Here is a 25,706-nt window from a genome sequence, read left to right as displayed (position 1 = left end):
GGTCCAGGAAAAAACTAGCCAAATTCATGTGGGGCTTATAAATCCCAATTATATAATTAATGTTTAAGTACATTATATTGTATAGGTCATCACTGTACACCATGCCACTATTGCAAACATCCATGCCTAAAAAAGAACAAAAGAAATTGTATTCCCTTGAATACAATTTTACCAATATACTGTACGTTGCACTTTTTCATAATGATGAAAGCATTTCCATATAAAATAGTTGATCTACTCTAATCATCTTCTATTCTATTCCAGCAAGCTTGAGATAAATGTGTGTTTCTTTAACACTTTTGAATTGCATATGAGTTACAAAAAAATACTTCCTAAGAGTTTGGATTCAGAAGCCTAGGTCTTGAATTTGGATTCAGATCAAATGCAGATGTGAATTTTATTTTGAAGCTTTAATTTTGTTCAATGGAGTCAATGAGCTGAGCCTTATCTTGCTTGGCAAGTTAGGAGAAATCCTAAAGCGATTTAATTTAACAATGTAGAAACCAGTGGTGGTTCAATTTATTTTACTACTGGTTCACTCGTGTGCATGCGCAGAAACACAGTGGGAGACTCAGTGGGCTGAGCCTCCCACTGCCGCCACTAGTGGTTCGCCCGAAACAGCAGAAACCCAGTTCAGGTTTAAACCTAGGTCATGTGTAAATCCTGACCTGAATCAAATACTGGATCCGCAGCAAAAACTGCATTAAAGAAAACTGGTAAGTCCAGTCAAGAATTCCCTTTTTATATTTAATTGAGCCCTTCCTGCTGAATGCTCTTCTCATCTCTCTGAGCTATTCAGTTTTCTACAGGATGAATGAAAAATGATTTGCAAAAATGCTGCACTTTAATTTGTCATCTCTGTATTACCTGACCAAAAAAGGATTACTTTTATTGCAAATGATAATGCCAGAGGAAGCGGATCAATGACTGCAGAAGATGCAATTAACAATAAATATCTTTCTGGAAGAACTATAAAATTCCGAGTACTGATTTAGCTCTACTCTTTTCTGAAACATCCCTAGTGATACGTCTTAACATTTTGTCATCAGGATCCTTTATGAGCTATTCAAGAATTTTCCGTCAAAAAATCACTGTTATTACCAGTTCCTTGTATCTTCATTTTAGCCCCCCCCCCCCATTTGCTGTAAATTGGAGGTTATCATAGTTTAACTTTCCAAAAAGGGAACTGTGTGGAGAGGTTGTTATATAAACCAATGTACTGTCGGAAATGTATGTATTTATTTTGTACTTTTATTCTTCTTTTTTTCCCTAAGAGTTCAAAATAATGGTTAAATCTTTTTTCTCCCCAACTTTTTTCATTAGAGGGCGATGGTATGGAATCCATAGGGCTAGAGTCAGTAGTGGGATTCAATTTTTTTTACTACCACTTCTGTGGGCGTGGCTTTGGGGGCGTGGCAGGGGAACGATACTGCAAAATCCCCACTCCCACCCCACTTTCAAACTTTCCGCTACAGGTTCTCTAGAACCTATCAGAACTGGCTGAATGTCACCTCTGGCTAGAGTCAGAGATCAGAGTGGTCCTGCTGTTAATATATTCCAAATATACCAAAAGACATAAGAAGCATGAATTTACATATGCATAATATAGATTTATAATCAGATAGTTCCGCTTTACTGAGGGCATGTATGGTCAATGGACATAATCCTGTCTCCCATTCCATATGTTCCCTCTACATATCATTTTATGTAAAGTTGATGGATAAGAGATGGGAAACCTCTGCCTCAACCGAGTAAAAAGCATTGATTGATGCTTGAATGTATGTGATACACCTTCACTGAAATGCAGATAATTTAATCACCTCCCGCAAATGATACATAACATTTATAATTTCTATTTGAAAATTGATACATATACTAACACCCACACATATACCCAAGGATACCTTTTCTATACAGAAAAACAGGAATTCTTAAACTGGGTTGTGATCCCCAGCAGGCCATGGATAAACTAGAGGAAGATCACAAGAATTTTTAAAATTTTGCTCAGGTGTGATGGTCAAGCTTCAACTTTGGTGTACTGTCAGGTTTACAAGTTGAATATTATTCAGCTTTGGTTAGCAGAAGCACAAAAGTGCTATGAACATCTAACAGTTTGTATTCTTTAAATTATTGTTGTAGAACATTAGTTTGAAATTTTGATACCTGCATATCTGTTTTATAATGCTTTTAAAAATTGTCTATCACTTTTACGTTAAAATACATATAAATGTATGCTTTTAAGTGTAGTATATTTTGTGCACTGGATTTTGAACACAATTAAAATGAGCAAACCTGATTTCAGGGTAGTATAACCACTACACCAGGTGTTCATGTGAGAAACTATTATTCTTATCCATGGCACAGGACCTAGCTACCTGCGGGATCGCATCCTGCCCCATACATCCCTACGACCAATTCGCTCGCACAGAGAGGGACTTCTCCAGGTGCCGTCTACCAAACAGTGTCGGGGGGCGATGCCTAGGAGCAGAGCCTTCTCTGTGACGGGCCCAGCCCTGTGGAATGACCTCCCCCCTGATATCAGGACTACCTCTGACCTCCGCTCCTTCCGTGCAAAGCTCAAGACCCACCTCTTCCAATTAGCTGGCCTGGCTCAACCATAGTTTTACCTTATCGCTCCTGACGGGTTTTTTAAATCTTGTAATTTAATTGAGGGTGTTTTAAATTGTCAATTTTAAATTCTATTTTATATAATTGTTACCTCCTCCATGTATATGTATATGTGTACATATGTGTATGTGTTTATTTTTATCTGTATATGTATTGTTCATTTGTATATTTTATGTGCTTTTATTGTACGCCGCCCCGAGTCCTTTAGGAGAGGGTGTGGCTAACAAATAAAAATTTATTATTATTATTATTATATACATATGGATCACCACTATCTACATCTGAATTTTCTTATAAATATCTCTGTGTCTGGGCATTCCTGGAATACATATAGCAGATCCATAGCTTTTGACTGCCTGTAATAGTACAATGATAATGAAGTTAGGGAACTATTCAATGCTTGATTACAGCTGATATACCCCATACTACTGTGGAGGAACTATTGATAGATGTATCTTCTGATGTTTTCTTGGGTAAAAAATCCTGATGTCTCTCCTTGAATTTTGATCAGTGCTCATTAGCACAAAAAAATAAAAATAAACACAAAGGCAAAGAATAGTCTTGCCATAGAGCAGGGGTCTCCAACCTTGGCAACTTTAAGCCTGGAGGACTTCAACTCCTCCAAGTCCTCTAGGCTCAACGTTGCCAAGGCTGGAGCCCCCTGCCGTAGAGTGTTTCTCAGCCTTGGTAACTTAAAATTTGTGGATTTCAGCTCCCAGAATTCCCCAGCCAGCATACTTGGCTGGAGAATTCTGGAAGCTGAAGTCCACGTAGAATCCTTATTTAGTGAGGATTTTCTATGATTGATCAAATGCCATCAGATTGGCATCTACTCTTAACAACCACAAAGAGAGATTTTCTCTAGGATTTGACCCAAATATAGTCTTTCAGGTCTTGCAGTTGCTGACATAGTGGAACAAATGAGTGATGAAAGACATTAAATATGGAACAAGCAAAAAGTTTTGTTGTCTCAAAATGAATGCCAGCTTTTAGGAATTATGTGAAAGTAAGCAAGCTCATCTTTTCCTTTAAAATATGGTTTTAAATCTGATTTCAATTTTTGTTTCTTTCCAATGAAACATATTTCTTTTATAAAGTTAACAGGTACATTAATTTAATGTGATACATTTTAATTCATAAAAGTGCTGTGATTGGGGTGGGTCTTTTTGGACTAATCCTAGTTTACTTAAGGAGGCAGAACGTTTCTACACAAATTAATTCATCATTTTTGGGGACTGTCGTGTTAATTGTGAAATTTAAAGGAGGAATTTTTTGGTCCTTTACTTTTAACAATAATTAAATAAATAACTTATACTCTGGAAAGAATGCAAAAGTACAGTGGATTTTCTTTTGGAGCAACTTTGACATATTACTATAAGGACATATACACATAGCAGTAATAAATTTCTTCCATGTTAGCAGCAAAAAATTTTTGTAACAAACCTCATTACAGTGGAAAAAAATAGGTTTCACAAAGACTTTTCAGCACTAAGCTTAAAATATAATTACATGACATATTTTGCAGATAACAGCAGATCTGAGAGCAATGGACAAATGCTCATGATACATCTATAACAGAGCATAAAACGCACTGTTTTAATGCTTCGTTAATATCAAAACATCCAGAGCACAAATGGGCTGCATTTACTAAAAGCAAAATAGCCACTTACTGTTTACCAAGCATTTTTTCCCACCAATATATTCTATTAATTAGCACTTCAAGTGCTGGTTTAGCTTCCCAAGCCCAGAATAAATTAAAATTAAAAAAAATATTTCATTCGTGATCCCTGCCTGCAGATCTATATAAACAGAACTCTCTTACCCATCTGGATCAGCAATCTTTCAGTGGTGGGGACTGAAGTGTATGTATATAAAGGACACACATCAAGAACAAACCCACCCATTGTGGCAACAGGGGAGGGGGGCAGATGAAAGAAAAATAGAAGCAGAAGAAAAAGCAAGGGGCTGCAGCAAAAATGGAATTTGGAGTAATTTTAAATATATTAACTTTATAATAATTAATGTTCATATTCATAGGATCAGAACAAATACCTATCTTGCATCCAATTTCCTGCAATAATCAATCACTTCTGGAAACCCACAGGCAATATGATGGCTAAATGTTCTCATGTACTAATTCTTGGTTTGTTTAACCATGGTTTTTTGAATCAGTCACAGTGACTGTATTTATTCACAACATTAAGCAATAAACCAAGTATGAAAACATGGGTTTTATGGCCCCTAGAGATGCCCCTTATAGAGAGGAAGAGTCTCTTAAAGTTTTTTTTGGGGGGGGGGCATTTAAGAAGAAAATGAGTACACAATCATCCCCCAGCCTTAAGGAGGAGCCAAAGACAAACCATTTCCAATCTTGTCAAGAAAACTGCAGAGGGCTTCTCCAGCAAGAATCTGACATGGTTAACCAGAAGGAGAAAAAAAAAATCCTTATCTAATTTCAATTTAAAAAAAACTCCACCCTCACCAAGCCCTAATGTTCAACAGCAGGAGGGGAAAACTACGGCCCTTTTATGACCTGCAGACCTCAACTCCCAGCATTCCTGAGCCACATGGCTGGCTCAGGAATTCTGGGAGTTGAAGTCCCCGGGTCATAAAGGGGCCATAGCTTGCCCACCCCTGCTCATCAGGTTTCACAAAGTACCATGTTTCTCCGAAAATAAGACAGGATCTTATTTTCTTTTGACCCCTGAAATAAGCACTTGGTCTTATTTTCAGGAAGGTGTTTTTATTTTTAAGGTGCAGGAGGCGGCGAGTGTGGTCACCTCATGGCTGCTGCTGTCTTGTAATATTTTCAGGGAGGGTTTATTTTGGGGGGAGGGCTTATTTTAGCGCATGCGCTCAAAATTGGGCTTATTATCTGGGGAAGTCTTATTTTCAGGGAAACAGGGTACAATGCAGCCCTCAGATTTGTGGATCATGTGTGTCTGTGCTGTAAGGGTTATAAAGCATATTGTCAGCATTCACACATTGCAGTAAAACACAGCCAAAGAAATTAGTGCAACCCATGGCCCCCACAGTAGCTGGAATCCAGGGACAGACTGTTTCCAACCCTGCAAAACTATCACAACTAAAAGGCTTCAGGAAAAAGAAAGAAAGAAAGAAAGAAAGAAAGAAAGAAAGAAAGAAAGAAAGAAAGAAGAAAGAAAGAAAGAAAGAAAGAAAGAAAGAAAGAAAGAAAGAAAGAAATAGATATTATATTGTATAGAGCTGCAATGAGAATCATCTTTTAAAAAGAGATCCCTTTTTGTATTTGCCCATTGCTAACTTGGGGGCTGGACTCGAAGACCTCCAAGGTCCCTACCAGCTCTAGTCTATTCTAACCCAAAACAGCCTCGGGAATATTGCAGGAGAATGAGAAAATCCAGAATGACCTTTTCCCACACAGGAGAATGATGGTTCTGTATTAGCACGAAAGGGTTCCTGACTTCCAGTCTGTGCATGCCAGCCTTAGACAAAAGGGCTGCTACCTTTTGAGGAATGAGGAATGTTCAGACAAGCCTCTATTTTCATGATAAGAGCTGCCCTACATTTTCCAAGGCAGAAAAAAAATGATTTTGACTGTGGGAAGTTTGGATATTCAGCATCAACTTTGCTATCTATTTATCTACCTAGACAGATAGACAGACAGACAGATGGGACCAATTTTGCTATATATGAATGCCAACTTGGGGAAACGAAGCCATGTTCTCTGTCTTTCTGAAAGAGCAGAGTTAAGACATGTTTGCGCTTGCTTGCTTGCTGTTACAGAAATGACAGCCAGTGATTCCCGGGTGGCAAAGGAACAGACTTGGAAAACCACAATCAGAAACCATCTTCTCACAGACACTGTAACTACCCCAGACAGCTCTATGCCCGCAGGCTTGTTTAAACCAGGCATCTGCCCGTGCAGCCTACTTGTACCATTAAAAAAAAGGCAGTGCTGTTTTATAATAATGAACACCATTCCATTATTTGGGGGAGGTGGGGTGACTGTTTAGTACCATGGCACATTAAAACTGAGTACAGTACACAAGAGGAAAGTTTTACTTTGCAGACATGAGAGCTGGGATTGAATTACCAGTCGCAGCTCTGGGGTGACATTATTTCTAACCTGAGACAATCCTGAACCTTTTTGTTAGATACTTGCTCTAACTACAGTGGTTTCCACCAAGGTCCTCTGTTCCGGCGGAAACAGAGATTTAATCCTATTGGTCGAAGGATCTGACAGCTCCATATAAAAGGGCTGCTGTCAGACTCAACCTTCGCTGGATTGTTCTCACATGTTGTACTTAATAAAGAGCTGTTGTTACCGTTAAGCCTGTGTGTGCCTGTCCATTACCCAATCTAACACTTTTGGGGTGTTTTTTTTTTTTTAGGACTCTGAAGTAATGGGAGGAAGGGTTCTGGGTTGAACAATTGGGCTGCAGGCCCATGACAGTGCCCTAAAGTTTCTTCTCTGAAATCCTAGAGTGTTTGTAAGTTGCTGAAGACAGCAGTGGCAGGGTTCATGCCTCATGCTTATATTATAGTTTTTTTAAAAAAAACAAATAAGTCCTTTCCAGTTCAAACATTGCACTAAGCTCCATAAACTCAAAGGTCTGAATTTGCATAACATATTCAACGTAGACAAAACCACTATTATGGCTTCCCATGATGTGTCATCTCAATTACTACTGAGAGGATAGGTAGGTAGGTAGGTAGGTAGGTAGGTAGGTAGGTAGGTAGATGGATAGATAATCTGCCTAATTAAAAGGCAACTTTCTATATTTAGAGAAGGCCCTATATATTCCACTGTAAACATTAACTGAGCAATTTAGACCAGACTCTTGGAGAGAATTGTTTCCAGACATTTAACTTGTCCCACAAGTTAATATCCATCCATATTGATCACTGTAGTATCTTATAAATACAAGCCATAAAATGGACATGTATCTTTCTCACCTTTCATACAGTGCACCCATCCACACCCACGCATGCGCGCGTACACACACACACACACACACACAGAAACACACAGAGACACAAAAGTTTTCTTATACATAAGTTATGCTTTTCATTGTTGGAAACAATGAAATTATCTCTCAGAGACAATTAACTGTAGGTTTCTGTACATCAAAAGAGGTCCATGCATGAATCATGCTTTCTGTTCATAACCACAACAAGGAGCATCAACTTCCATTTCTTGAGTCTGAGCTTCAGGTTTCAATGCACCTTTAAGAAGCAACAAAGATTCTCCTGCTCCTGGGTGAAGAAGTAAGCGGGAAAGGGCTGTTGTAAATCCATTCTCTGTTGTGTTCACTCTTCATTGAATGCATCTATTGTGAAAAAAAGAGAAACATGTTTCACTGAAATGCTTGCATGCTCCACTCTGCATTGTATTTAAGGTGCTTTAGTCAGATGGAAGCCAAGAAACATTTTTATATTCATTTCCACATTTGTTGCATTCATCACAAATCAAGGAATCTTGTTAAATTATAATTTATCACAAATTGTAAGGGTCTTGTTAACTTGACTGCTAACAAGTTTGAAATAAGTATGCACAATGTTACTTTAGATTGGAAACTTTTCCCATTTCCTACAGTCCATGCAATGTCCATGTCTCATGAGCCTTCAGATCCAATACAAACTAATATTCTTCTGCTACTACACATTATAGCCAAGTAGTTTCTTTACCCAAGTTTTTCTAACAATCTAAGCCATGGCTTGGTGAGCATCACGTTGGGAGGTTGGCTCACTTCATCCATTCATCATCAAATCTGAACAGAAGAGTTAGACAGTGTTAAACTTCTTTGAACATAGCACCTGCCATAAACAAGCCACTCTATTATCTCCACTGCTCCTCAGTGAAAGGGGTTCATGATTATACTTTTGAAATCAAAGCAACAACAACAAAAAATCACATTAAATCCTTCTGTCCTTACTCTTTTTCCCCACCTATTTATACTTACCGCAAAATGGTAATAATTGAAGTTTGTACTATAACTAAACAATTGCAGGTTGTACTAAATGTTCACACAGTTCTTTTTTTGAACAATATACATTTGCTATACTGCTTGCACTCTATGCCCTAATCAGTGGTGCGTTCCAGATCCTGTTGCAACCGGTACGGTTGCAACAGGGCCCAGCGTCCTCCACATGAACATGTGCAGCTTGCACACACATGTGTGCAGTGCGCACATGCATCTTACTGTCTAGCGATGTTAGATTCGCTGTTAACTGAAGAGGTAGCTGAGGTAAGAAGAACAGCTATTTTATTCAGTAGAACAGCAGCAACGACTATGTAGAGAGATTCAGCACCTCGCCCTGCTTGACAGCTATTTATACTAGAGCTGTCAAGCAGGGCGACCAATAGGAATGCTTAGACAGCCTGTGCTCAGCCAGCTGCGCCTTAGCCAATCAGGTGTGGCTGAGCTGTTGCCGGCTGTCAGTCGTAAGTAGAGGACCTGTGGCCAGTCATAAGTCGAGGACTTTAGGACCGGTCACAAGTCAAGGACTTAGCAAGCGATGCCTCTGCAATTCTCCAGCTGCTCAGCGGAGCATTGCGCAGGGGCTGTATATGCTGTGCAGGTGCGTGGAAGCACCGAAGAGTTTAAAGACAGGTAAGGAGCGTGGGCGGGCGGGTGGACCCTCCAGAGCACTGTGCCAGAAGGGTACCTGTACCAGAGCGTACTGCCTGCAACCCTCCACTGGCCCTAATAATAATCATGTCAGTGTGGAAGCCATGTTTTCTTTTTTCAGCTTCCTACTGCCACATACGGTATCTTAGCTTGGGAATTTGGGAGGGGGGGTTGCTTGGAGCGGTAGAATTTAGCCATAACAACATTCTTTCTTCTGGGAACCAAGGACACTTGCCTGCACCTGGATGGGAGGGTTGGAGATTGCCTCCAGTTGCGTTTGAGTATTGTATTGGACCAGGGGTGTGTTGCTGCTGGCATTACTGCTGGTTCTGTGTGCATGCACATTTATACCTAAAAAGGTCTGCGCATGCGCACATTAGAAAAGCGAGGAAAATTACATTTTTGCAATGAAGATTGTACTGCGCATGCACAGAACCAAAAACCAAGATGGCGGCGCCAACAATAGAACCGGTTCAGGGGTGTGGCCGGCCGAGTTACTATCTACTCGGCCAAACTGGTCTGAACCGGTAGTAACCCACCTCTGGATTGGACCATGTGATGAACTTGTGGGGTAAGGGTAGTGAATTTTCAACTGGGTGAGGGAAACCTGGAAGCTTTCAGATTCGGGTTTCCCCAGATGTGCCAACATGACATCTCTAATAAAGTGGAACTTTGAGGAACTTCAGGCCTTGGATTTTTATTTTGTTGGGGGTGTTTCTTGGAACCCTGACAAATCAGATCAATTCACTTTAAGTCAATGACCTGATCCCAGAAAGGACACCCAACTGCAACTCTAATGTCATACATATGCAATGGATACACTTTTACAAAAAGTCTATAAAAATATAATGAACTAATAAGAAGATGAACAAATAAACCCCATAAAAACATTGTATTTGGCATTGTACAAATCGTGATAGAAAAGCTCAAGTTCCACTCATCATACTATGAGAATCAGATATACCAAGTTCATTACATTTCTATCACAGCAACCAAATTGCCTTCACATTTTGAGTTGCTGGAAAAATAACTTCCTCAGAGGTGCCCAATATTCCCCAGTCACTCGCTTCATCAGCATAAGATGCAGTGTTAAGGAAATGGACTCAGGGGTGAAATTCAGCAGGTTCTGACAGGTCCTGGAGAACCAGTAGCGGAAATTTTGAGAGGCTTGGAGAACCAGCAAATACCACCTCTGATTGACCCCAGAGTGGGGAGGGAATGGTGATTTTGCAATATCCTTCCCCTGCCACGCCCATCAAGCCACACCCATGGAAGGCAGCTACTGAGTGCACCTCCTTCACAAAGTTGTGGTCCTGAGAAAGATGGAGAGGAAAAAAATGCTCTTTGGGCTGCCATGAGCTCTCCAAGGAAACAGATCTAACAAGTAAATAAATATACAAAGACAGATATCAGATAATGCTATGAAAACCAACAGGACAGAAAATATTAGAGAAAGACTTTAATTTATCTTTAGGGGCAGGCTTTTTTAAAAATAAAAGGTAATTTCTTTCTTTAAAACCAAAACGAAACTGTAATGCTCAATTTATATCAACCTCTTTAATGAATATCCCTTGAACAACACAGTTTTATCAGCAACTGCTTGATTTATTCATGCTCACAAGAGAGCCCCATTTAAAAAAAAGTAAGCAGTAAATATAAAAAGTTCACGATTAAGCAATGTCTGATCTATTAAGAGGACAACTTTCAAGAAGAAGCTATTCTCTCAGAAGTCATAGCATACAGGAGAATACAGGTTACCCTCGACTAATAGCAGTTCATTTATGACCATTCAAAGTTCTAACAACATTGAAAAAAGGGATTTATGATCATTTTGTACACTTATGACTGTTGCAGCATCCCCACGGTCATGTGATCAAAATTCAGACACTTGGCAGCTGATTCATATTTATGACCATTGCAATGTCCCAGGATCATGTGATCACCTTTTGCAACCATCTGACAAGCAAAGTCAATGGGGAAGCTAGATCCACTTGACAACCATGTTACTAATTTAACAAACTGCAATGGTTAACTTAACAACTGAGGCAAGAAAGGTCATAAGAAGAGGCAAAACACACTTAACAACTGTCTTGCTAGAGCAGGGGTCCCCAAACGTAGCGACTTTAAGACTTGAGGACTTCAACTCCTAGAGCTGGCTGGAGAATTCTGGCAGTTGAAGTTCACAAGTCTTAAAGTTGCCAAGTTTGAAGACCTCTGTGCTAGAGCAACAGAAATTTTGGGCTCAGTTGTGGTCGTAAGTCAAGGTCTACCTGTCTCTGCCTCAGAGGTGGGTTGTTACCAGTTCGTACCGGTCGGGTAAACCGGTAGTGGTATTTTGGTCTTGGTTGGCTGAACCGGCAGCGTCCCAGGCTGCCCATGCCCCGAACTGGTTCCCCGGTTGCTGATACCATTGCCTGCATCTTTTTTAGTTAATTTTAAATGTTCTGTGTGTGTGCAGAACAATTTATAGTCAACTGTGTGTTTGGCGCATGCACGAAGAATGCCAGCAGCAACCCACCCCTGCTCTGCCTGGATACAAACACTGCGAGGTTTCCCACTTTCCTTTTTCAAAGGTGGAACACCCAACATTGCTGATCTTCATGCAATACTAGGTAACTATACAAGCCACCTCCTTCCACATCATTGAGTTAAAAACTGTTTTTCAGGACAAAAAGCCAGCAGAATGTAAGAAGAGCTTGTCTTTTGTTCTCAGGGTGATTGTCTCCTTTCTCCCTTCAGTTTTCAAAAGAAAATGTTTAGGCCACAATACAAGAACCCAATGAACCTGAGTACTGAAAAGGCAGAATGAAGTGAGTCTGGAATAGGTGGGGCCAGCACCCACTAATTCTTTGTGGGTAATTGCTGCCAGACAGAATTTAACAGGTATTGGCAAGAAAGCTGCTTGAACTACTAGTTAATAGCTCCCTTGCAAATAGGAGCTTAGCATCTGCTGGGTGAGATATGCCTGAATTTCAGAATTTATAGATTCCATTTCCAGCAGATACAAGCGAACTTCTCTTGGCTTAACTCACCAGTATTCAATATAGAGCTGGGGTGTCAAACTCATGTCACGGCATCGTCGCATGATGTATCGAGACTATTTCCCCCTTCGCTAAACTGGGCATGGGGGTGGCCAGTGCGTGATGCATCCAGTCCACGGACCGGCAGTTTGACAGCCCTGCTGTAGAAACAATCTATACCAGCTGAATACATTATATTGATTACAAACTTCAAACAGTGCTATGTTTATAGCTCCATGAATTATTCTAAGTTTGGGAGCATTCACACAAAATGATTGCAGCACTGATCCTTATCTGACTTCCTGCTAGGTTCCTTGTTCCTCGCTGAGCATACATTCAACCATTGTCTACTATCTTGGCATTGGATGGGCCTGGAAGGAAGAAAGACAAAATGCTCTTCAACTAGTCACCGAATGCAAGAACTGGATTGTTTTTACCATAGAGATCAACCTCGACGTACAATCATTTGTTTAGTAACCGTTTGAAGTTAAAACAACACCGAAGGAAGTGACTTATGACCATTTTTCACACTTTTGTCTCTTGCAGGCATCCCCAAACTCACGTGATCAAATTTTTTGAATGTTAGTATCTAAATTGAAAAAATAATGAAAAAAAGTGAAAAAATGTTGTAAGAAAGTTCAAAAAGTGGTAGGGCTGCAGGCGTTCATGGTAACGCTATAAGATTTTAAAATATGAAAGTGATTTCCTTATAGAAAGGTTGTTTGACATGTGTATGAAGAATGAACCCATGAATGGCTAATGATTGGAAGAATGCCATTATTATCTACTACGAGTGAATGTTAAAACTACAGGGGAATTGATTATTTTTTAAAATGTTTCTGGAACGATGTTTGACAAAATCCCGATAGAAAGGGAACAGGAAATAACAGTGAGACTCCCAACAGGGCTTCCCTCTGCTTCGAAAGCCTATGCTCGTAGTCCTCATTGTGGTGCTTCTGCTGAGCCTCCTTCTCGGTCAGATCCAATTTAAACTGAGCCAGCTGTTTTGCCAATTCTTTCTCATGGTGGCTGCTTAGCTCAATCACTGCTTCCTGTTGGGGCCCTAAGGAGCATGGGCGGGGAAGCGAGGAGTGGCTGGCAGGGGAGGGGTGAGTAGATGAGTAACATAGAGTTGGCCATGCCAACCCAGTCACATGCCCCCTAGCCATGTCCACCCGGTCATTAGGCAGATCATATTAGTGGTCCACAGGATTTAAAATTATGAATTTAGTGATTCCTAAGGTTCGAAAGGTTGGTGACCCCTGCTATAGGGTACATATGAAATATGTGCGCTTAAATAAGAAAAGACAGATGCAAGAATGATTAGGTGTGGAAGAATGCACATTAAGTAAAAGTTAGTGATCAGAATGAAAACTTGTACCTAGAAATCATTTGATTAGACAAAGATAGTAAATGAGAATAACTTATAAAACAAACATATGAAGAATGAATGGGCTAAGAGGAAGAAGAGGCCCCTAAAAACATACTTAGATGGCATGGATGAGATCCTGGGGGAAAAATAGGTGAGTTTAAAGATCAAAAACAACATATGAATATGTGAAAAGAATAATGATCTGCAATAATAGGAAGGCAAAATGATATAAGTGAATGCTATGTAGTGGTTTAGCTATACAGCAGAAACTCAATTTAGTAGAGTTTGGGTTCAGTGGATGAAATTCCTGTTATGTTTGTGTTGTTACAGAATATCATCTGTGGATGGTGTAGTCTCCAATTTAATGGACTATTGGGAATAATGGGCAATACCTCCCTCCAACTAATCTGCTAACACAAAGATTTGTGGTGTTTTCTTTTACCTATCTCATGTCTTAAACCTTATTTCCCATTCCTTTCTGGTTTTTTTACTCCATGGAGAATAGTGGCAGTGATACATTTGATGTATCTACATATCAAAAAGTCATACAAGGAAACCCAAGGGAAACAGGATAACGGTCATGTTTTCTGCTGACCAGCACAAGATTGATTCAGCCTTCCATCCTCCCGAGGTGGGTAAAATGAGGACCCAGATCGTTGGGGGCAATAGGCTGACTCTGTAAACCTCTCAGAGAAGGCTGTAAAGCACTGTGAAGCAGTATATAAGTCTAAGTGCTATTGCTATTCTTCATTGCTTGACAAATCAATAGAAACCATTGGCTTTCCAGATGTAACTCACCAGTTGATAAACAGTAATTGTAGCACAGCTTAAAAATCAGTTGGTAGATAAAAGTACAGATAATCCTCCACTTACATCCCCAATTGAGGCCAACATTTCTGTTGCTAAGCAAGACATTTGTTAAGTGGGCTTTTCCCCATTTTACGACTGTTCTTGCCACACTTATTAAGTGAATCACTGCAGTTGTTAAGTTGGTAACACAGTTGTGATGTGAATCTGGCTTCCCCATTGACTTTGCTGGTCAGAAGTCTGCAAAAAGTGATCACATGACCTTGGGGCACTGCAATAATCAGAAATGTGAGTCAGTTGCCAAACATCTGAATTTTGATTGCATAAACCACTTGGACTTATGTCTTAAGCATGGAAAGACAGTCATAAGTCACTTTTTCAGTAATGTTGTAACTTTTGAACGGTCACTAAATGTATTGCTTTCAGTTGGGAACTAACTGTATAACATTGATGTCATGTTACGTGTAATTGAAAGATGGGGACTGAGTAAGTGACTCATTATAATCACCTTCTGGGCCTGTCCTCATTGTTGACATGAAGTGCCATCCTCCCATTCTTGAGAAAATGGGTATGCTGATGTGAAATCTTCTATTTCTTGTTTATCTTCTTCTATGTGTTTTGAAGCTCAGATGAATTGTAGGGAGCCATGGGGGGGGGGGATGACCTTGGAGGAGGCATTCTAAGGAGAAATTTCCTGAACAATTAATCAATGGGATGACTTTTCTCGAGAGTTGTGGGTACTCCAATACTGGAGCTTTTTAAGGAGAAACTGGACAGTCACTTGTCTGGAATGGTATAGGGCCGTGATGGTGAATCTATGGCATGTGTCCCACAGGTGGCACGCGGAGCCCTTTCTGTGGGCACACGAGCCATCGCCCAACTCAGTTCCACCACACATGTGTACGCACCTACTGTTGGCCAGCTGACTTTTGGGTCTCTGCCGCACATGTGGGACACGCATGCGTATGCATGGGGGGAAGCACAGAGGGATGTGCCCCCACTCACACCCATTTTTGGTCCCAGGAGGCTTCAGGAAGGTCTGCTAGGCCCAAAATGGGGTGCGGGGGATCGCATGTGCATGCGACGGAGGGCATGGCACGCGGGGTGGGGTGTCACATGTGCATTGCATTATGAGTATGGGAACGCACATGTGCACGTTCGGCACATGAAGACAAAAAAGTTAGCCATCACTGGTATAGGGTCTCCTGCCTGAGCAGGCAGTTGGACTAGAAGACCTCCAAGATTTCTTCCAAGTCTGTAACTCTGTAATTCTGCATCCAGAAGACAACATGACAGCAACAAGTACCAAAGCTACATTGGGAAGAAAGGAAAGTGCTAGAAAAACACTCAGTCTGGCTTCCCTATAATTTCCCTAGGGTATAAGTAAAAGGGAGGGATGGGAAAAAGCAGGCAGACTTCTCAGCAAAATATAGTTGTATTCCACTTCCTGTAGAGTCATATCTTGTACTGCTGACATGAATGTCCTGTTATGGGTGAGCAACAGAGGTTGAACAAAATGACTTGTTGAGTTTCTCCTCCCCAAGCTCATTCATGGGCTGGAATGAGATGAAGCTTCACGAGGGACCAAGGCAAAAAATAAATAAATAAAGATGCCAGCAGAAGTTTTGGGGGCCAGGGTTAGGGACAAGTAGGTATACAAGCTACCCGTACGAGCCATGCTTTGTCTGTTGGCATGATAGGTGTAACTGCATTTTGGCTCAATATTTATTTATTTATTTATTTTTCAGTATTTATAGACCGCCCCCTCTCCCCGAAGGGACTCGGGGCGGTGTATAGGTGTCTCATTAAAACGAATACAAAAGACGAATATCCTATACCCTTAAAAACGAATTAAACCTCATACAACTGTACAAAAATTAAAAATTAAAAATTAAATTAAAAACAACTAAAAGCATACCCCTAGAAAATTTAAAAAATGCAGGCTTGAGGAACAAAAATTGGGAATTAGGAATTAGGCCAGGCCGGCTAAATTGAACAGGTGGGTCTTTAGTTTCTTACGGAAGGAACGGAGGTCGGTGGTAGTCCTGATATCTGGGGGGAGGTCATTCCAAAGGGTCGGGCCCATCACAGAGAAGGCCCTACTCCTGGGCGTCACCCGCTGGCATTGCCTAGTGGACGGCACCCGGAGGAGTCCCTCTCTGTGAGAGTGAATCGGCCGAAGGGATGTATGGGGTAGGATACGATCCCGCAGATAACTAGGTCCTGTGCCATGGAGCGCTTTGAAGATGATGACCAACACCTTGAAACGCACCCGAAAAGCCACAGGTAGCCAGTGCAGCCCGCGCAGCAAAGGTGTTATGTGGGAGTATCTAGTGGCTCCCACAATTGTCCGTGCGGCCGCATTCTGAACCAGCTCCAGCCTTCGGGTGCATCTCAAGGGGAGCCTATAGACTCTATAGACATGCTTTCTGATTCTCCAAAATCCATTGGTTTCTACCCCCATCCCTGTAACAGTTAATGATTTCCTGGGAGAGAGGGAAGATGGGGTTTGAACCATATTTAGAAGGAATCACATCTCCATCTTTGTCCTACATAAAAATTGCAAACTTGATTCATCATAGCATTTAATACCACTAAAATATTTTTTCTGTTAGTTTAAAGAATTATTGCTACAAGTTTAAATCAATTATTATTTTTGAATACAGCTCACCTGCCTGGAATCCACACTGTATATCGGACATTAATACGATTCAGTGGGTCCAGAGATACTTAATGAGAAGAGTACTCTACTCCTCTACTCACAATAGAATTCTCTATGGCACCAGGCTCAAAATTTTGGTCTTGGACAATCTGGAGCTGTGCCACCTGAAAAATGATCTAAGCACAGTACACAAAATTGTCTGTTACAACGTCTTACCTGTCAACGACTTCTTCAGCTTCAATATCAATAATACACGGGCAAACAATCGATGCAAACTCAAAGTAAATTGTTCCAAACTTGATTACAGAAAATAAGACTTCAGCAACAGAGTGGTCAACGCCAGGAGTGCTCTACGTGACTCTGTTGTTACATCCTCTAATCCTCACAACTTCAACCTTAAACCTGTCTACTGTGGATCTCACCCCATTCCTAAGAGGTCCGTACAGGGGGCGTGCATAAGCGCACCAGCGTGCCTACCATCCCTGTCCTAACTGTTGCCATTTATTTGAATTCATTTCTTTCGTTCATGTCCATGTTCATATTTATACCTACTACCTTGTACATGTTTGACAAACTAATAAATACAAATACAAATTATACAGTATTATACATGGAGAGAAATAAAGTTTGCAAAATCTCACAGGGAATGAGAATGTCGAGACCTTAAGCATATGAAGAAATCCTACTGGAATAATTCAAGCATCTTCATCCCAATTGTCTACAATGAGGCCATCTTGCTAATTAAGTTAAAAGTAGTCTACTGCTCCAGCATGTTGTTTCAATCTGCACTCATTCTCTAACCACAGTGATAATCTGGTCTGTTGCTTATGTTTCTTTAAAAATAAAGCAACTGAAAAAACGGTTAACAGGGAGAGGCGATTGTGTTTGCTCTTTGGAAAAAAGCCAATATTTGCAGGAAATCAAGGATGCATTATTTCATAGCAGGAAGTTCCTAGCGTTACAGAACTGGGCCTGGATTACAGGAGTGTAAATATACGATTCAGTAGCCTCCTTACAGCTCATCCTCTGACTAACAAATTGCATAAATATTATAATGATGAATTACAAATTGGGCATTTTATAAAGGATTTGCCATTGGAATTCTCCACTGCAAAAATGGTATGCATGTTTGCATTTACCTTAATAAGAGCTGCTCTGAATTAATGAAAATCAGAAATATATCTTCTAATATTTTGAAGGACAAAGTGAAATTAGCTACAAACAACATTGTTATTTTGAGCTGTTCTATTTGTAGTGCTGGCTCTCAGATTTATTAACAGAGTGAATTCACACATTATACTAAGTCAAAATATGGTTTGTTTGGTTTTAGCATAGTGTGAAGTGTGATTTAACCGTTGTGGATTGTATAATATGGTGGACATCTTAGCATATTATGGGAACTCAGCCCTTGTTGGCTCAATTAACAAACCACAATTAAGTCAATAATGGATTTTTGCAATGCATAAATCTTTTCACTGGGGTCTGCCTTCAGAATCTTTTAAATGGTTGCAATATTCTACATCCTGCAGGAGCTTCAGAATAACGTGTCTATTCGCAAAAGTGATTATTTCCAGCCTCAAATCTGTAACTATAGCTTATACCAATTGTAGTGGGATAAAACTTGATTTGACTAGCAAATTAAAAAATAAAATTCTTCACCATTCCCTTCAATCGTCACCATATTTTCTTTTCCACATCCTTTCCAAGCTGCTACCCTCAATCAGGTATGACTTTGAGAAGTCAAGCACTGGTTAGTGAAGAAGGCTTTGCCGTTTCAAATATTTTAGGAAAAACTTTGAATAAAGCTATATGTATTTATTTATATTTATTTGTATCCCGCCTTTATTATTTTTACAAACAACCCAAGTCGGTGACTATATCCAAAACATCTCCATCCTTCTATTTTCCCCACCACAACAAGCCTGTGAGGGGGAGAGAGAGAATGAGAGAGAGATTTGGCCCAAGCCACTCAGCTGGCTCATGCAGACTTGAACTCACATTTTCTAGCCTGTTGCCTTAACACTAGACCAGTGTTTCTCAACCTTGGCAACTTGAAGATGTCTGGACTTCAACTCCCAGAATTCCCCACCCAGCGAAGTCCAGACATCTTTAAGTTGCCATGGTTGAGAATCACTGCACTAGACCAAACTGGCTCTCTACGTAGAAAACGCAATGTTTTTGGCAAAACTGAGCAAGTTTTTATTCAATTGTTTTCAACCTGGCACCCTTGACAATGTGTTTATGCCAGCCAAAACAGTTCAAAGAGTTGCTGTGTCAATGGATGGGGAAGATTTCACATTGGAGAAGGCCATTTTTGAACTATTTCTATGCAAAGGAAGATGGGGACAAATTAAACATTCCCTCATTAGAACAATTGTGGGAATGATGCCTCAATCTGCCACATTTCTTTATCATGCTCCCTAGATGGCATTTGATGTTGTTTTGGATTAGTGAACAAACACGCCAAGCACCAGAACCCCTGCCTTCCACTAAAGGATTTAAACAAGACTGCAAGGTCAATGGCCACTGTAACCTAAGGATATTTGTAGTTGCTTATAAATATACCAGATGACTATGATTTACTCAACAAATCACAGCTTAGCATAAAGTCTGAACCTAGGTAGGGAAGAACAGAGTATAAAAACTAATAACTAAAGATTGTGTGATTTTCTAAACATAGGACAGACAAGAATCTCCTGCTCAGGATATATTCTCAGTTTATATTATTGTTTAATATAATTGTGCCAGTCTGGTGCAGTGATTAAAGTGCTGGCCTAGAAGCCAGGAAACTCTGAGTTCTAATTCTGCCTTAGGGGTGAAGCCAGCTGGGTGATGTTGGGCCAATTACTCTCTCTCGACCCAACCCACCTCACAGGGTTGTTGTTGTTGGGGAAAACAGAAAGTGAAAGGAATATTGTTTGCTACTTGGAGTTATTTAAACAAATAGGATAAAAATCTAACAAACCAACAAATATTCTTTTCCTTAACAGCACCATTCCGGAAACTGTGTGTTTGAGTGGAAAGATGAGGAAAAATAACTTGGAAGCCAATCTTTTTGAGTTCAGTGGTGTTTCCTTACAAATGAACACGTGAGACTTTATTTGTATTATTTCTTCCAGACCAGTGTTTTTCAAACTTGGCAACTTTAAGATGTGTGGTCTTCAACTCCATGCTGGCTGAAGAGTTCTGAGAGTTGAAGTCTATATACCTGAAAGTTGCCAAGTTTGAAAAACACAGATCTAAAGTTTTTCCATCCTGTGTGCCATGAACTCTTTCCAAGGTTATTCCCCACAAAACACTACAGTTTAGAAAAAACTCTTTCCAGTGCATATAGTATGTGAAAGATACATGTGCATTTTTTACTTTTGATTTTAATTTCTGTTTGTGGTAGATATACTTGTTCCGTACCTTCAGATAGCTACACACAGGCTAAAACACCACCTGTTCCTATGCTAGAATTTTGGATTTAAACACGATCACATTCTTCACCAACTTTATTCTTTGTCAGTAGTAAGTGATTAAACCAGATAGTTCTTATCAACTTTATCAATATCTAGGGATTTACGAATATGGAGCTTTGCATTACCTACAACTTAGTGTAGATGGTACTAATGAGCAGTTTTGGTCTTTTTTTTTTGGCTGAAACATAGCCGGTCTAGGAGATTGGGCTCATAAGACTGTCTGATAGGAGACAATCATCAAATACATAGATGTTGATTTAGTATGGGCTTATTCTTTTCTGAGATAAAAATGGAAAAGTAACTAAGTGGGGGTATCTACTCTGCTATTTTCCTGTGATGAAAAGTAAAGAGATGTATGTTGTCATGTTTTTAAAAAATCAAGGAAATGAAATGTCACTTGTTTTCCTTCTGCCAAGAATGAAGTACTAGTGAATAATTAAGACCTTGGTTTTCTATTCAGATGTTATCAAATCTCTCTCTTTTCTCTTTAAACAAAACCGCTCCAGGTGATACAGCCAAGACTTTTCCATTATGCTATGGGATCATTTCTTCATGAACAAACATTATCATATCTTAATCAAATGTAAATTCCTTAGTGCCTGAACCTTAAGCTAAGATGGCTCTAGACAATGCCCACCTTATAATTAGGCAATGAGATAACCTCCTTGAACAGAGCAGCAAATTATTCATTATCAGTTTAGTTATTACTTCTCTACCAGGCATTTCTGCTTCATGCCAACATTGCTTGGTCAATTTCCAGAGGAAATGCCATCTGAGATTTGCTTCAAGTAACATGTTATCTCGGAGTGATCCTGACTAAGACAGTTGCCCTTCCAAAGATTTAGGTAGGACTTGGTTGCTTATAATGTACAATACATTTATTTCACTATTTTTACATAAATATATGTTTGCTGGTATTGTATTTTATGATGTGCCTAGCATCTGAACAGATTGTTATGGCTAAATTAGGTGTGGCTGAAGGGGGCATCAACTGATTGGTCCCTCTTGGCCAAAAGATGCGAACTGATGTCTCTTACTTTGCAAGTTTATTTGGTAAACTAACTTTTTAAATCTCAGTATGTTTAAACACCGCTGCTGAAGTGGCAAGTATCAACATTTGATGACTGCATTTGGGACAACCAGTCAGCCAGTGTGTTTCCAGTACACGCCAGTTAGAAAAACATGAGCACATCCCTAGTGGTTGAAGATTAGGATAGTCACAACCCATGCAAAGTGTCCCATGCACAATAGCACACTTCCTTCAGGGAGTGTAAACCTCTTAATTTCAATTTATTTCAATTATACAAGGTATTACATCTGATATTTGTGATCATTGACCTGTTACGACTGATTGAAACCGCTTGATTTTTTTTTTGCCTTGATGTACCAGTTGTTAAATCCTAGGTCAGTGCTTAGAGTTCAGTGAAGGACAGAGAAATTGCCAAACCAGTACAGTGTATCAAAGGTTCAAGTTTGTGAATGGATATTCTAACTCCTTAACAACTTTTCAGTAAGTGCTCTTTTTAAAAAGCCATTGCAAAGTCCAAATGCTAAGTATATTTGGTGAAAAGTAAATCCTATTGATGCACTGTATCCTACTTCCTAGGAAACTGTGCCCAAGACTGCACTACATCACACTTTCATTTCCTGTTTGACTGGGAACCAGTCCTTTTAGATTTATAGGGGCACCAGCTGAAGCAACAACCCTGAAGAAAATTTGCAGCCTGAATATTTAAGTCCTCCTTTTTGCACAGGTGCAGACGTGAACCAACTTCAGTCAAGTTGAGGCAAAAAGCAACGAAGCAGCAAGAGAGGTCCCACTCACTCCTCAACAGAATGGAAAAAAGGAGAAATGCCAGGAAATAGCTGCCCAACCTGTTACGTTGTGACATCAGAGGAAGGCTTAGCGCTTGTTAATATCAAATGAAATAAAGTGGGGAAAAGAGAGGCCCACAAATGCCCCCCCCAACCGTAACTTAAAAGGGGATAAATAAGAAAAAGGAAAGTAGAGGGATGACAAAGTTGACAGCGGCAAAGGACAAAATGTGTGCCAGCTTATCTTAATTAGATAAAATGAAGGCTTGAGCAAATGGCCAGACATTTTGTTATCATGGCCCAACCTGCTGAAAATAAGCTGCTTGCCAGTCAGAGGGCAGACACGACGTGTGTAAATATTGACTTTAAATTTCTTTGGTGGTTCTCATTTCTCCTTAGCAAAGTCCATGATTTTCTAAAGGCAGCTCAAACAGTGAAATCTTTCATAAAAACAACAACAACAAGCTGCAACTTTCTAGAATCATTCACCATTATAAAATTACGGAAAGCCCAAATGGAAAGAATTAGTATCAACACTGGTACTATATGCTATGCCCATAATTCTTTACATATTAAATATTATTATATATTAAAGACAAATTGTAGGTTTCCCCATCTCTTGCTCCATGGTGCTAGAGAGGTAAAGAGGAGAGAACCTTATTCTGTATATTCATAGCTATGAATATATAGCTATGCACGGTAAAATCAAAGGCGCACGGATACACTTTGCGCATGCATTTGTGTTACACTGACCTGGGAGTCCCTACGAAGGCAGCAATCCTTATGCCAAGTCTTGCATCATCGCATTAGCCTCTTTGGCTTTCTTGCACATGTACAGCCACTTGATTATCCGAGCATTGCGTTCAACTACAGAGGTGCCACTAGGCGCCTGTTCCGTGAGCTCTTCCTCCAGGAGTCCCTCTTCATCGCTGGGCCTTGTGAAGTCACTTTCAGAAGCTGCCCCATTGATGCTGTGGCGATGGAATGAGAAGTTGTCTGAAGCCACCGAAAAATTCTCTTGGCCTAAATCTTTTATTACTTCAGGTTCAAGGCCACAGTTCTTAAAGAATGTGTCAAATTCAGAAAAGGATTTTGAATATCGCGAACTGATATCTGATTGAGATCTCTGAAGACCTTTCTGCCTCATCTCCTTTACATCATAAGGTGCTGAGGGCACATTTAGGGCAGTTTTGCATCTGCTGACCAGAAAGGGCACTGGGTTTGCCTTTGTGGGTGAATTCTGTCCTTCTAGTTCATAGCTACGTCTTGTGTCTTTGTCCAAAATAGTCCCTTCCACTTCAGGAATGGTTTCCTCCTTGAGGACAACTTTGGACACCTCAGAAGCCAGCTGCTTTTCCTTGAAGGAACCCTGGAACAGCCTCCGGACCAAACTCCCACGAGGATTCTCCTGGCTTTGACCTCTGACAAATTCACATTTCTGACGATAGATCACCAAGGAATCTGGTCGGATCTGCCGTTTACCACTGTTGCGCCTCACAATGGGAGGGCCGCCTTGCCGGGTTGCTGGGCTCAGCTCTGTGGCCGTGGGAACTTGGGCTGCTGTGCCCTTCTCCTCTCTTGGGAGCTCGACCTTCTTGCTTTCCTCTGAGCAAGTCTCGCTGCTGGTCTCAGAAGTTGAGCTGAGGGTGATGGCCGGCACCTGCTTCCTGCTGATGACTTGCTGGCTTTTCACGTACTTGGCCTTATCTGCTGCCAACCTTTCCACGGCGCTCTTCCTGCTAGGGTTGGCTGCCTCCATCTGCTTGCGAAGGTACTCTGGACCCTTGTGGAGAAGCCGTGCTGTCAGCGAGGAGGGGAAGTCAGAGATGTCATGCATTCTCACCATGTGGGAGAGTTCGGTTGGCATAGCAGGCTCAGGTGTCCCAAGCTGATTTGCACTCTAGGCAAAAGAAAGAAAAATTCAATGCCTCTTTTCCCCTCCTCCTCCTCCTTCTCCCTTTTTCTCAGATTCTTCCGGGATAAACAGTCCAAGGAACCTCTCACAAATAGCTAACAGCCCTGTTGCTGTCTTCTCCTCCTCAGTGCTTTCCGAACAAAGCAAAACACCTCTGCTCTGGCCAAGCCCAACTGTCTGTGCCTGCTGCAGACACTCTTAACTGCACACATGCATGAATACACACCCCTCCACAGCTGCTCCTTTGCACATTCACCTTTCCAATGAGACAGCCCCTATGAGCCAGGCACAGCCAATCCTTGTGAAGCTCAAAGGCCTCTCTGACATCAGTTGGGAGGGAGATGACTCACTGATGTTAGAAGGAGCGTTTCAAACCATCAACACTCCATTGCCTCAAGCAAGGACAAACCTTAATGAAGAGACGGGGGGGGGGGGGGGTTAAAGAAAAAGAAACAACATGTAAGCTTCCTTCTGTCTCCTCCTACGAGCAATATTCAAAGCCCAAAGGGAATGAAAGTGCTGGAGGAGCTTTCTATGGCAGAGGGTGAGGTGCAAAGGACAAAATAACCTCCCCAAAACCTCCCCAAGATCCTGCTGTAGATAAGGATAAGGCGATCATTTCCCAGATCACCTTGAAAGCCCTATTGGTGAGATGAGGGAAGTTCATTGAACTTGGATTTGAGAATTAACGTGGATGTGGATGAATAAACTGAGCTACGAAGCCGGAAGTTCCCAGTTTGAATATGCCAATAATCTCACGAGGCAGCTAATAGGCTCAGCCTCATTGCTCCACACTCTGTCACTTGGGGAACAATAACCACAACTTGATTGGCAGGTTTTTGGTAAAGAGAATGCACTTTGAACCCATATGGAAGTGCTATTCAAATGCGGAAGATTATATGTATTGCAGGCAGAGAAAGGGCATCTACTATAGATCCCCCTATTTTACCACTTCTATGATCTATTACAATATGTCAGAGAATTATTATTTTTATTAAGAAGAACTAAATACTCTCTCTTCCTGACATGGTAGGAAGAGAGTTGTGGTAATCTAGGGTGGTTAAAAATAAAAAATAAAAAAGGTCTGGTAACATTTTTTCTGACTCGTGTTTTTTTATTAAAAGATAAACGTTTTTGTCTTTTGACAGGAGCTGCAGCTCTCAAAATCTTATGCCGTTTAATAAAATGTCCTAGTCAGCAAAGATGCCAATCCATCAGAATAGAGCTGGAAGGGATCTTAGAGGTCTTCTAGTGAAACCCTCTGCTCAAGCAGGAGAGCCTATATACCATTTCAGACAAATGGCTGTCCTGTCTCTCCTTAAAAACCTCCAGTGATGGAGCACCAACTACTTCTGGAGGCAAGCAGTTCCACTGGTTAATTTTCCTCACTGTTAGGAAGTTTCTCCTTAATT

At 40.6% G+C, this 25,706-nt stretch overlaps 1 protein-coding gene across 3 annotated transcripts; it reads right to left on the bottom strand.

Annotated features, from left to right (window-relative positions):
- Positions 1–3,809: 3,809 nt before the first annotated feature.
- On the bottom strand, positions 3,810–24,895 carry FAM110C (family with sequence similarity 110 member C). Of its 3 annotated transcripts, none has more exons than XM_081940659.1 (3): positions 24,551–24,895; positions 23,133–24,277; positions 3,810–7,940 (listed from the first exon to the last, which is right to left on the bottom strand). In XM_081940659.1, exons 1-2 carry the CDS (start codon positions 24,619–24,621, stop codon positions 23,161–23,163), a joined length of 1,188 nt encoding a protein of 395 aa, XP_081796785.1. In that variant the 5' UTR covers positions 24,622–24,895; the 3' UTR covers positions 3,810–7,940; positions 23,133–23,160. The 3 variants fall into 3 exon arrangements, with proteins under 3 accessions (XP_081796785.1, XP_081796786.1, XP_081796787.1); XM_081940660.1 differs by lacking the exon at positions 24,551–24,895 and adding an exon at positions 24,521–24,538; XM_081940661.1 differs by lacking the exon at positions 24,551–24,895 and having other exon boundaries at positions 23,133–24,514.
- Between the last annotated feature and the right edge of the window lie 811 nt (positions 24,896–25,706).

Source organism: Natrix helvetica, assembly GCF_964273705.1.
Source record: "Natrix helvetica genome assembly, chromosome: 2".
NCBI classification, from domain to species: Eukaryota; Metazoa; Chordata; class Lepidosauria; order Squamata; family Natricidae; genus Natrix; species Natrix helvetica.
The sequence above is the reverse complement of the archived record's forward strand: the minus strand, read 5'-3'. Positions and strand labels throughout refer to the sequence as shown.

Excerpts from the sequence above, each read along its gene's own strand:
- FAM110C (XM_081940659.1), bottom strand. The coding sequence starts at position 24,621 with ATGTCAGAGAGGCCTTTGAGCTTCACAAGGATTGGCTGTGCCTGGCTC. Across the intron at positions 24,278-24,550 it reads GGGGCTGTCTCATTGGAAAG|TGCAAATCAGCTTGGGACAC; the intron begins GTGAATGTGCAA and ends TTTTGCCTAGAG.